The sequence below is a fragment of the Myotis myotis genome, unplaced genomic scaffold (assembly GCF_014108235.1).
Source record: "Myotis myotis isolate mMyoMyo1 unplaced genomic scaffold, mMyoMyo1.p scaffold_m19_p_1, whole genome shotgun sequence".
Taxonomy (NCBI): domain Eukaryota; kingdom Metazoa; phylum Chordata; class Mammalia; order Chiroptera; family Vespertilionidae; genus Myotis; species Myotis myotis.
In genome coordinates, this window is record NW_023416313.1 from 165,646,274 (window position 1) to 165,660,172 (window position 13,899).

The 13,899-nt window shown below is 35.6% G+C and overlaps 1 protein-coding gene across 4 annotated transcripts in view; it reads left to right on the forward strand.

Annotated features, from left to right (window-relative positions):
* The first annotated feature begins 3,467 nt into the window (after positions 1–3,467).
* The window catches only part of SLC12A1 (solute carrier family 12 member 1), an 85,472-nt gene continuing 75,040 nt past the window's right edge, over positions 3,468–13,899 (forward strand). For 3 of the 4 annotated variants that reach the window (XM_036300682.1, XM_036300657.1, XM_036300671.1), the window contains exons 1-2: positions 3,468–3,580; positions 4,679–5,293. In XM_036300682.1, coding sequence (XP_036156575.1) covers positions 4,877–5,293 — 417 coding nt within the window. In that variant the 5' untranslated portion in view covers positions 3,468–3,580; positions 4,679–4,876. Of the gene's footprint in view, positions 3,581–4,345; positions 4,455–4,678; positions 5,294–13,899 lie in introns of all 4 variants that reach the window. The other variant, XM_036300662.1, reaches the window with a different exon arrangement.

The following is a 13,899-nucleotide window of genomic DNA, read 5'->3' on the forward strand; positions in this document are numbered from 1 at the left end:
ACCCATTCTATATCTCTTGCAGGAATGCTGAGAGGACTAAGTGACATGATGAATGTGAAAGGAATTTGAGAACCATAAAACTCAGTTTAAACATACCTTTCTATCATTATTTATTATCCTCACTGTTCATACATAGTAATACAGGTTCCCAAACCTTAAAAAGCAATGGTTTAGTGTAAATTATTCAAACTCTCAAGTCTCTATTCTCTTCATTTGATAAGTGAAAAGATAGAATTCTATAATTCCAAATTATTTTCCAAGTATAAAATTCTGACTCTCCATAATCAATGTATGGAGGAATAGCAGGAGATAAATAAATACAAAAATATTTGTATCACTTGAGAATACAACACTGCCAAACATACCAAAAAAAGAATGACTTATAGCCCTAGCTGGTTTGGCTCAGTGGATAGAGTGTCAGCCTGTGGACTCAAGGGTCCTGGGTTCAACTCCAGTCTAGGGCACGTGCCCAGGTTGTGGGCTCAATCCCCAGTTGGGGGTGTGCAGGAGGCAGCCGATCAATGATTCTCTCTCATCATTGATATTTCTATCTCTCTCTCCCTCTCCCTCTCTGAAGTCAATAAAAATATATATTTTTTAAAAAAGAGTGACTTATATTTACTGAGTTAACAATAAATTAGGTGTTTTCCATTTATTATGTGATTTGATACGTTTATCCTTTGAGTTCTGTATTACTATTTTCACTTTATTATCTCAATTTTATGGTTAAGAAACTGAAGTTGAGAGAGACTAACTTCCCAAGATCACCAAGCTAGAGAAGGGTTGTGTTAGAAATTGAACTTGGGCAATCTAATGTCAGAGTCCTTGTTTGGAAACACTCTGCTGCACTCCAACATTGTCCTCATATATCTACAGATCTTACAAAGACAGTTACTGCTCAGGTCTATGGCCAAGAATTTTAAAACAGAGTCTCAAAAAGATATTTGTACACCCATATTTCTAGCAGCATTATTCACAATAGCTAAGATATGGAAGCAAGTCAGGTGTCCATCAATGGATGACTGGATAAGTAATTGTGGTAAATATACACAATAGAATATTATTTAGCCTTGAAAAGGAAGGGAATTCTGCAATATGCCTAAGAACATTAAGCAAAGTGAAATAAGCCATTTACAAAAAAAGGAAAATACTGTTTGATTCCACTTATATGAGGTACTTACTAGTAGTCAAAAATCATTAAAAACCCCAGAATGGGAAACGGGGGTAGAGGGGGGAAAGAGTGTGGAGTTATTGTTTAATAGATCTATAGGGTTGGGGTTTTTTTTTTTTTGCAAGATGAAAAGAGTTATGGGGATGGATGGTGGTGATGATCTCATAACAGTGTGAGTGTACTTAGTATCACTGAACTGTGTACTTGAAGATGATTAGGCAGTACATTTTATGTGTAGTGTATTTTACCACAGTAAAAATGCAAAAGCAAAACAAACAACAAAAAACCTTCCTAGCACCATATCCGGGACATGGAATATAATAAATAAGTGTCCATTGTACTCCCTTCCCCCAAGAAAATAAGAAAGAGAAATAGGTAGGCTCCTGAAAGGGGGCAGGCATTGGGGGAACATTTGTAGGAAGGGAGACGAGACGTGGCAGAAGTAACGGCAAGTGAGTCCACAGCGCCTGTTGAAGGCCAGTGAACAGGACTTGCTTTCAGTTTCAGCCTCATTTCAACTGATTTAAATAACCAGCCCCACCTAGCTGAATCTGAAATGTGACTAATTCCTATGCCTGACTACCTTCTATTTGGGGAGTCAGAACTCTTGGTAAAGCAGATAAATTCCTTGCCCCAGTGGCCTTTTGAGAGCAGAAGGAGTTACAGGTACATACTTGCAATTCTGTCTCTAATAGCGTACAGCCTCGTACATTGGCCTGACGGATTAGCATGACACTTACCTAAGAGCATCTAAAGGGTTTTACTTAGGTACCTCTAGGCCCCTTTGTACAGTCTGGCATCTGTTTCTCCCTATTTTAGTAGGCATAGGATCTATCCCAGTCTCTAATGATTCACCCCAGAATCTTGGATGTGGCTGAAAGTCACCAATTGAAAATATTGCTAAAATAGTAAAAGCGAACCCTAAGTATAAACACAAATTGACTCATTTATTCCTCACAATAACTCCACTGTGGGAGCCAATATAGGATTAAGCCTCAGACTGACCTGTTGGCAAAGTCACAAACAAGTCCCAGCTTAGAGGGCACAGTCCTCTTAGCATATTTAGCCTTGACCTTATGACACTCCCTAGATCTTATTTGGGAAGCTAATGGGCTGAGGGAAGTGCAGCAAGAACAAAAACAAGTGAAACTCACAAGAACATTGTAACTATGGAAACCACTACCTTGTTTACCTCTGACGATCAAATAAAGGCTCAGTTTGCCTGGGGATCTTTCTCTGTGGCCTCAGCCAGGCACAGGAAAATCCACGGAGACTAAAGAGAGCGAGAGAGTTCTGAACGCTGTCTGCGTGTGAAACATTCTTCGCCGACTCCGTCCACACCTTTGGGAACCCCTGGACCCCTGGGGCTGGACCCCGGCAACTCCACCACAAGGTAGGTAGCACTATTATCCACAACCGTGTTTCACAGATGAGAAAATAAAGGCAGAAAGAGACTGAGGAACTTGCCAGAGATCACACAGGTAGGAAGTAGCAGGGTCAGGATGGGAAGGGAGCATTCTGACTCCAGAGACTTGCTGTCACTCCCTGTATCACACCACAGCCATGCTGCTCAGGCAACTGGAACTCACTTGTATAGTTTCGGATAAAACACAAGGAGGACTCATTCAATGTTCGCAGTTGAAAACCGTGACAGAACCTGCAGGGAGGAATTGTTTGTGCTGTCTTAATAATTACCACCTCCCAGATGTGAGCCAAACCTTTCCCTCTACAAAACTCAAAGTCCAAGTTTGATAAAATGTTTCCGAAAGGGAGACAAAAAGGTCCGTTAGCAGTGCCACTGGGAAACTTAGCTACAGTTTGATTTCTTCTTGAAACTGTTTTCCTACTACGTAGGAATATTTGCAATAAATTATTGACTGTACTCTCAATCCTATGCAGAGAAAGTCAAAGTAATATGTATGATAAGCAAGATAAAATAATCTCAAATAGCATTTTCTAGTTACAATGTATAGAAATTATCTCTGGAGACCTACATTTTCTGCACATGCCAAACAATAGGAGGTCACTAAGAATCATGTGAAATAAGAAGATGGGATTGAATTTATTTAGTTCCAAACAACTAACGCACTGCTGGTATTTTGTTGGATAATTGCTGTTGAGTAACACAACTCCCCTTATGAATTAAAGAAACTTTATTTTACTTTCTGTCTAAAAGGATTAATGGTTTACTACTGGTTACTATTTGATGTAGTACTTAAGGTTCCTCAGGGCTAATGACTGGGTGGGACCTACTGTATTATTCCAGGCCAATCATTGCTCAGTCATCTCTTTCCAGGAAGATTCTAACCAATAAGAAGAAGCCTAAGATTCTGAGCTGAAAGCTAAGTGCCCCATATATGCCTGGGTGATGCTGAAGCAGGTTACGCTTCCAGAGAAAAGGCTCCGGTGGTGAGTTAAACATTTCTGGGCAGGGTAAAATGCCACTTAATATTATGCATAAAGTAGATTCTGAGGAGTGGAGTAAGGGCGAGGATATCAAGGACGATAGAAGTGGGATATTCCATAAAAACTGAAGAGACAACAGAGTCGCTTAGGATTTCCCCAGGACAGGTTACTTGAGAGTTGAAGTTGAAATTTTTTAAATTCAAATAATAGTTTTATTAATTTCAGGAGAGAGGCAAGTTTTTGTACTTTTTAAAACTTTCTTGGAAAAGACAAATTTTAAGGTATAAATTAAAGGATATTATTCTAAAGAAAGAATGTGCTAAGATGGGGTTATACCATGGATTTTGAAAATGATTCAATACTCTGCTTATCTAAAAGTCACATATAAACTTCTCAGTGAAGATTCAGAATATTTAATTAAGGGGAATCAGAGAAGCATGGCTATTTAAACTAAATATCGAATACGACTTTACTGAGGACTGATTTATGTACTTACCCTGATTAGTCATATGTTATTTTTAAGACTTTATAATGGCATTTGTAAAACAGACAAATTTTTGAGCAAATCAAACATTTTGAAGGCAAGTAAGAAAGCTGATCATTTAGAGGGACATCGTCTTGACAGTACATATTTTTAAAGTCTACCAAGAATATACTTTTAGAAGATTGAATATTTTTAAATTTTACTTATCATTTAATTATATAGATATCAATCAAAAAATACCTTGCAGTTTCAACATTTAGTACTGTCGATGAACTGTGTTTCAGGCAAAGAATGTTCTCATCAGCTCTTACTGTACTAAATCAGTAGTTAAATCTTTCCTGAAGTCTTATTGAATCCAACTGCACAGAGTCTAAGCAAAGACTACAAACACAGGTAACAGTTTAATGACTCTATTGGAAATTCGGTTCGCTAAATCCCTGGTTATTTATCCTGGGATTTAATTACTCAGGTGATTAAGGTTCCTGGACGGGTACTTTAATGAAATTAACTCAAAAATATATGTCTTGTGAAAGATCACTGTTTCCTCACACCTCCATTCCTACTTAAATATATTTCTATTACTTGGACCACGTTTTAATTTTCTTTTTCAATGACAGCTTTGAAGAACAATGTGAAGACTGAATAGGAAATACATCAAGAATCTACTTATTGAGCTCTTCTAACAAAAGCCAGGAGCTCCCTAATGTAAACACATTAGTGTTTATTTGGAGGAGGAAATATATAATTTTTTAAAAAAGCAATAATAAAGTAAATAGCTGAGGTTCCCCCCCCCCCCAAAAAAAATTAGTTGGAAGATGTCACTGAACAATTCTTCCAACGTATTTCTGGACTCAGCGCCCAGTAATACCAATCGCTTTCAAGTTAATGTCATAAATGAGGGCCATGAGAGCAGTGCCGCAGCGGATAACAGCGACCCTCCCCATTATGAGGAAACCTCTTTTGGGGATGAAGCCCAGACCAGATTCAGAATCAGCTTCAGGCCTGGGAAACAGGAGTGCTATGACAATTTCCTCCAAAACGGAGAAACTACTAAGACAGATGCTAGTTTTCATGTTTATGATTCTCACACAAACACATACTACCTACAAACCTTTGGCCACAACACCATGGATGCTGTCCCCAAGATCGAGTACTATCGCAACACCGGCAGCCTCAGCGGGCCCAAAGCCAATCGACCCAGCATACTTGAAATTCACGAGCAGCTTGCAAAGGTAAGCTTAAGAGAACAAGCAGGTGTCCTCCCTTCCTCCTTCAGGCGATTTCCTGTTCTTTCATAGCACTAGGAATGTAGAAGCATCCAATGACGAGGTCTGTTCCAAACTGTCCATCTTACTTACACAACTGTCCCTCGTTCCAAATGAGCAGAAAATACACAAAAGCGTCTCAGATATTTACTGACTGAGGAAAGAAAACTAGAGAATTGACTCTGAAAGTTAGGCAATATGTCCTTGGTTGTTTACAATTGTAGTCTACTCGATTCACACTTGGTTAAACATGTCAAACTGAATACTAAGCTGATTTCACCTTAGGATGAATGCTTCTACAACAGTTGTAAAAAAAAAAAAAAAAAAAAAAAAAAAAAAAAAAAATCCCTGGTGCTTGCTGTAGTTAATTCTGTGGTACCAGCCTTTAGTGCACATGGGTATTTTCCATGTTCTTTAAAGAGACAGCAGAGATTTATAAGATTCAGCATGTTCTCCCTTCCTCTTCAAAGCTTCGCCTGAGGCTCCCGAGTGCACTTAAACATATAAAAGTAACTAAATTAAATTTAACTACAGAAGCAGCAGATGTGGCTAAACTTTTTATTATTTAAGGAATATAGCCACAGTTCCCAAATCTGCCAGAAACATAAGGCAGCACTTTTTCTAATCTTGTAGCAAATCATGTGTAACCTTCATCCGTTTCTTCTTCCATAACCTGCTCTAAAATATGTTGATGCACTTTATCTTCCTGGTCTTCGGGAACACATTTGGGAATGAATATCATTCTTTGTCGGTATAATCACTTGCTAAAAAGAATAATTAGCTGTCACATATCCAATATAGTTTACTCTTGCCCAAGTGTTGAGATGAGGGGAAAAATTGGTTGGAACAATTTCTTTCATATTCATTCATTTGTTCAACCATTTTTTTTTTTTTTATTAAATGATCACCTACTCTGGGGATTCTAGGAATACCCATCTCATGAAAGATGATGATAAAGGTGAAAAGCTCCTTTTAGTTTCTGCTCATCCTTCTTTTCCCAAGGAAACCCATCTCCAAAACTTGTTCCCCGTGATTGTATAAGGTCCCTGACTCTGGGTTCTACACCAGAGACTGAGTGATTTGCGGGGGAGGGGTGGTGAAGGGAGACGGAGCCCATGCTCTGAACTTTGTCTTTGTACGTATCTCCTCTCCCCACCAAACCTGACTTGTTCCGTGTACTATATCTGCAACACTTTGTTACATGGCTGTTTTCTTTAAGGAATATGCTTTAGACTACCTGAGATATTAATGCTGTAGTCAAGAGGAGTTAGCAATGTGGCAATGTCATACAAAGTGACAACCCCCCGGGAGATTTTTGAGAAGAGGGCAATTTGAAATCAGACCAAGGTGTCACTTCCCTTTTCTATTTGAGAGAAGAGGAGAGGAGAAGAGAAAAAAGGGAGAGGAAAGAGGGAAAAGAAGGCTGAGAAAAGAGTGTACAAGGGGTTTCCAAGATGTGGGAGGGGTAGAAAGAGAAATTTAGGGCATTATAAAGAAATTTCAATTTATTTTGAAGTAGTAAAATGAGCCAAAGTCCTCTTTAAAAAGACCTGGAATTCCATTCCACCACACTCTACAACATATTTTTTAAAGCTGCTCCTTCATAAAATTGTGATCAAAATTTGAATATTCTCATTCACCCCCTTCCCCAACTTAACAATAAAAGAAAATAAATTTTAACTCTATTAAAAAGGAAATGGAGTAAACTCACATTGTTCCTAGGACTGAAATTCTGGAGAGAGAAGAGTAGCTTATTTACAATTTCTAAAGCTGTAACATGTAAATCTTTATACACAGGAAGACTAACTCAGAGGGAACGACATTGTTAAAAAAAAACAACCATCTGATTCAGTAGAAATGGAATAGCTGCATTTGACAGATGTGATAGCTGGGTTATCATATTTTTTTGGAAAGATAAAATGAGACTGAGGACTTAACTTTGACTCAAAGCATTTTTTTTCTCACCTACAAAGGAATGGCAAAGTAAATAAATTAAAAGTTAGGTTTAGGTCCCACGCCCTGACTAATCATTCTGGATGAGTACAGCAATAAGTTACTCTTTGTATGAACTTGACCCTTACTTATCTAGGGTACTTCATTTTGATTAAATCATACACAAGTATCCACAGGGCCAAATTGGGAGCAGAATTCAAATACAACCACAGCAACTACAGTGGGCGCATTCCTGTAGTGTCACTAAAGTTGTAGGGATAAGTCGTCCTCCCCATGTGTTCTACCCTGTGATATCCTTTGATTGCAGCGCCTTCTTCTATTCACCTCTCTCCTTCCCAGTGAATTTGCTACTACTATTTCATTTCCCCAGTTTTCCTCTGCCCCACACCCCCGAATAGAAGATGAAGCCCTGCAATGTAATGTAATGTAACTCTACTGCCACCTCCTTGTGGTCCTGGACATTTTTTATGGTAGTTTCTCAAATCCCAACTAGAGTAAACATTATATGATAATGCTCAGACATGTCACAGGTTTTTTTGTATGCAAAAAAAATTGTAAATGATAGCGTTTACTTAATTTAAAAGTGGAAAGTAATTGACATATTACTTGTTTGGTGATCTTTTTGCATCCATTATTATATTGCTTTAAAAAGCCTTTTAAGAATGGTACATTTATACTAAATGGCAAAACATATTTAATCAGAAACCAATTGGATTTTGTGCTAGTTGTGGTTATAATTCCCAAGTCAGAAAGAAAAAATACAAGTTTGTCCTAATTGATAAAATGAAAAATAAGTTTGAAATACCTTGTTTTAAGTATCAATCTTAAGTGAAAGTCTAGTAGAAGTAGATATTGACAGAATTTGTTAGGCCAATGATTTGCTATCATAATTGAAGAAATCCTTTTTATTTTCTGTATAGTAAAGAGTTAAATGCCTATACTGGTGATTATGAATTAAGGATTTATGAAAACTCTAATTAAAAGCAGAAAAAAAGAGTAGCGCATCCCTTACTTGCTCTACAGTATTATACAGGCTACATAACTTCAGCTGATCTTGCAAGATGCTTGTGAATACTAATGTTTATATGCATATAAAGTCCAGCATATTGCCTCCAATGGATAGAAACTCAAAAATGTTGATAACGATTATGGTAATTTTTATACTAGCTACTAGCTAATTTAAAATTTTTATTTAAAAAGTAAACTATACATCGATCCAATATTTAACAAGTACTAAATATATTTATTGAACTGTCTGTTATCTAATGTAACTCTTTAGTTATTCTCTTCAGGGGAATCATTACTGAGAATTTCTTATAAATCCTTCCTGAAATTTTTTATGCCTATATATATATAATTTTCTGTCCATATTCTTTTTTCAAACATGTATTAGGACATATTTTACACATTCTCTTGCTCTTTTCATTAAACAATATACTTTGGAGATCTTCCCATATCAAAACATTTATAATGATCATTATATTATACATCTAGCAAAGATTAATTTAGTATTTTTACTTTGTAAAAACAATCCCACTTTTAGTATCCACCGTAATTCTTATGGCCATCTTTTCATGGAACTCGTTTTCAGCCTTACTAACTACCATTGTTAGCATTTCAGAAAAAACATAATTACAAAGGAATCAGGAAAACACTTAGCCTTTCTATCAAAATCACTGTTCTCATGTCATTGAAATAAATTGTCTATGAAATGTATAAAATACTATAAAAATAAAAATATTATTGTTAAGAAAACCAACTCTTTAGAAACTGATTCTAAACAAAGTCCATAGAATGACTTCATATGTGAGTCATTAGATTGTTAGCAACTAAAATAAATGTATGAATAAAAGCATTAAGTGTGACTCTGATATATAATAACAAACTTTTTACTGAGAATTATATATATATATATATGTGTGTGTGTGTGTGTGTGTGTGTGTGTGTATCAAGCAGAATGCTCACATTTGACAAATTCTCGTTCAATCCTTATAACAACTCTTCTAGTTAGGTACTACTATTCTTTTTATTTTATAGATGATGAAAATGTTATAAAATCCTATGGACCTTAGAAAACAATGACTTAGAGAACTCAAAACTTCCAAGGTCAAAAACCCCTCTTATTTCCTTTTTTAAAAGTTATTTTTATCTTGAAGGTCACAGGCTGATAAGTTGAACCCATGCCTACAGGACTCCAGAGTCCATGCTCTTTATTACATATTTCACCCTCAGCCTACTCTCCCATAAGCCCTTTGCCTCGGCTCATTCCATGGCCATGGGATCTGGTGGAACTTGGGCACAAAGGAGAAACCACACATCAGTCATGATGGGTTGAGCAGGAGATCCCAATTCCTTCTTATTTTGGGGACTGTGCCAAGACATTATGTTGCTTCCCCTACAGAATTAATTGCAGATCTCAATTTTCATTGTCACTATTAAAAGCATTTATTAGCTGTTTATTTATAAGAGCTTCTGTATAAAGCAAGTTAAAGAGATTTTAAAATTTTCTAAGTCAAATGGCATTGCTATGGGTAGAAATAAAGGATATGTAGTCAAAGTAAGCATTAAACCACAGAAGTCAATGTAGAAATGCTTATCTTCTGAAAAAGGACAATTAAAATGTACAAATGTGTTCCCTATAAAACAACTTTTTCTAAAGTGTTTTAAAGTTCAAATTTGGAACTTTAGCATTCAAATTGGGGCTATTAGACATATCGCCAAGCAAATAAAATAGACATTAAAATTGAGGCAATAAATGCCTTTAAGGCCAGGGATGACCAGAAGCTACCCCTAAACTATTTGTTGGAGTTAAACTGCAAATAAGGGCTCATTCTAATACCTGTCGAGTTTGTAGTACCCAAGGCCACAGCGGGAGCTCTTACTATTAAAATACTCCATGGGAACAAACAAAAGATTAATTTTCCATTATAAATTGTTCAGTGATAGATAGGAGTTCCTTTAAAGTACACTTGGAAAATACCAAGCATCATTTTGTTTCATTTTCATATTCTGGTTTATCATGGTTTATCACATAAACCAACCCTGTTGGCCCAAGTTATCAAAAATATGTCCATTTGTGTGTGAGCCATGTGTTTTTTCAGATGTAGTAAAAATATTGTGACTATAAATTGTTCCATTGGTATGAGTTAGAGGCATAGTCTACAGTAACTTTTAGAAAGAGAAAAAAAATCCTCTTTTTATTTCCTTTTTAAAAATTTATTTTTTATTATAGTTAACTATATCCCATTAGCTTCAAGTCTATAATATAGTGATTAGATATTTATATACCTTATGGTTGATCACCAGGATATTACCCTGCAGTTATTATGATATTATTGACTATATATACTATGATCTTACATCCCCATGACTATCTTTATAACTGGTAGTTTGTACTTCTTAATACCCTTCGCCTTTTTCACCATCCTCCACACCCTCCCATCTGGCAATCATCAATTTGTTCTCTATCTATGAGTCTGTTTTTGTTTTGTTTTGTTTATTTTCACAATTTAAAATATCCCCCTTTATCACAAAGGGCTAGAAATGTACAAACATAGTAATACTGGCTATTAAGATATACAAATGTGATTAGAATCATGTTGTGTGTTTTTTTAATTCTGAAATGATCCTTAGGAATTATCTGGTCCTTAGGAATTAGTTTTAAAATAATCCAGTGATAGCAGTCTAAGAAGTCTAGGGGAATGATATTGGACATATGTTGATAATTGTGGAAGCTGAATGATAGGTACATGAGATATATTCTTCTTCTTCTTATTGCATATGTTTAAAATTTCAATGATAAAAAATATTTTAAAATAATAGGGAAGGTATCATGTAGGCCTAAATATTTATGAAACTACTTCTCAATGATGATCTAAAGTTTCTACTATCCTGAGATTAAAGGCTAAAAACTTGAAAATGTATCTAGTTAGAACTTAAAGAATAAATATGTTATTTTTTTCACTTACTCCTTCCTCTGTATACAATTGAAGCTTTACTAGTTTATTAGTATTAGGGGAGCAAAGTTTGTTATCAAATGGTTTTTCTTATTTTCTTTCTTCCTTTTTAATGCACTTTATTTTACCTTCTCTGAATACTTAATGCACAGGTAAAAACTCTTAGTAAATAAATAATCATTCCCTAAAGCTATGCAATTTAAAATGCATTTATAAAGGTTATGGGTCATCATTTATGGTAATGGAGTGTGAACAAACAAATTAACTCCAAGTATGAAGGGAAAAAACTGGTTCCAGGCAGCAAGCATAAAACTTTTATTAGTCTTTGAGATGTTGGTCCCAAGAACATGCAGGAGCCAGGAGTCTGCTTGCCACAGCCACCGACCACCCACAAACCCTCCCCCAAAGTCTTGTTCAGTACTTTATCATCATTGCTGTTTGGGCTTGCAAACGAGGCATTTATTAAGAAGGGAAACCAAGTTTTACTTTGCCATGTCAGAACAGGAAGATAGCAAACATAGAAAAATGAATTTGCCTTCAAGTAAACTACTTCAAAGTAAAATTCCCAGAAAACCCAGTGGACGTATCTTCATTTGCAATATCCAGGAAAGGTTAAGTAACTCGCTGGGGGACACACCCTGAATTAATTGCATAGCCCAAACTGGATTCCAAGTCTTCTAGTTTATATGGTGCAGCAGTTTCTGAACTCTGGGAATGAGCAATGGAAATGGATTCTGTACTTATAAATTTACTAGCAGACCATTAAAGTCAATAGAAGAAATATATACATTGCAGGGTTTTTCTCCCTCTAAGGTATAAATATATTTAAAATTTTGAAACTTTAGCGGGTTGAACATATTTACCTAAGGGAGGGTTATATATTTTACATTGATGGAATAGTTGAGAAAATTATTGCCTTACTAATTTCTATATATGATGATTTCCTTGACATGTCCTAGAGAAGATTCTTTTGCTTTATATAGAGAGATAAGTTAAAGAACTATTAAACTTAACTAGAAGGGCATCAATCAGAACGATATGTTCATTTAAGAGGAAATATTAATATTCTATTCATCCTTTAACCTACTTTGTAAGTTTTTTTTTTTTTTTTTTTACAGCCATTGGTATTCTCATTAATCCAGATCTAAGGGTCACAGTTACCCTCAGAGTTCATCAGAGAGCAAAGCAATTTCCTGAACCAGACCGTCAAGTTCAGGTTTAATCATAAAACATGGGTTTTATTCCCAAGACTACCTTTGTAAAGCAAGTGATTAAGGCTTTGTCTCATGGGATCCCCAATTAATCCAGGAAAAGGAAATTGCCTTTGCCCTGAATGAGTAACTGCTGATAGTCTGGCCATGGGATCTTTTTTTCCAAAGCATATTAACATTTAAATAACAATTTTAAAATTTAATTTATTTTCCAATTATATTTGACATACAGTATTATATTAGTTTCAGTGTACAACATAGTGCTCAGACTTTTATACCCCTTATGAAGTGATCACCCAGCTGACACTATATATAGTTATTACAATGTTATTGACTATAGCCCTCATGCTGTACTTTATATTGCCATGACTATTTTTATAATTGGCAATTTGTACTTCTTAATCTGGCCATGGGATCTTGATTAACTAGATTATTGACAGCATTAAAAGTTTTTTCTCAAATTAAGTCAATAAATGAATCTCCTAACCAAATAATCTTTTCAACTGTCATGGACATTTTAACACATTTCTCAATTCTCATTGATTTTCCAATTGTAGAAAATGAAAGTTACATTTGACCCACTCAGCTGCCTTATGTTTGCAGAATCCTTTCAGGCAGAAGTTGAATTTTTAATTGACTGGAGAACAACCCCAACTGTTTCACCCATCTACCGTGTGGGGTTCCACAGCTGGTAATGAATATTTACATTGCAAGTATTAGAAATAGGATATTCTGCAGAAATTAAGTATGTTTTTAAAATTTAAGGATCCATATCTGAACCCATGTTATTTTACTAATTTCTTTTTACCTTTTTAAAATTAACTACTGAAAAATTGTGAATTACATGCATGACTTGCATTTGTGGCTAGAACACAGCTCCGGGTTCTGCCCTGCTACTTCAGCCTCCACTTCCGTGGACTTCTTTATCCATATCTTACATTGATGTAAATATATGCTGTCGACTTTCAATTACCTGTGCAAATAGAGACTTAAAGATATATATTCCAGGTAATTCATAACTAAATTTAACTATTAATTTGTATCCTTTTTCATTCAACCTTTTCCTTCCAATGCTATCTTTAAATAAAATAATCTGGCTTGGGATTTATTCCTTTCCCCTCCCTTTTGAAATGTGGCCTGTACAAAGGAAAGCATGAGAAAGGGAATACCCGATGGGGAAGGAAAAGAAATAGGAAGCCAGAACGGATGAGGAACTAAGTTGTCTGCTCTTAAGTGATAGATATCAGGTGACCTTCAAGTCCCCTTTATGGATTCAATAGTGCTTATCAATAGCCTGATATATAAGGCCCTTAGTTGACATTGAGGAGAAGTAACCAACACCACCATCTTCTTTTCAGTTTAGTTGACGTACAATGACTCTTATTGTATTATATTACATTGGCTACCCAAGTGTCACATTAGTATCATGAAAAAAGTCTTATGCGAGAACAAA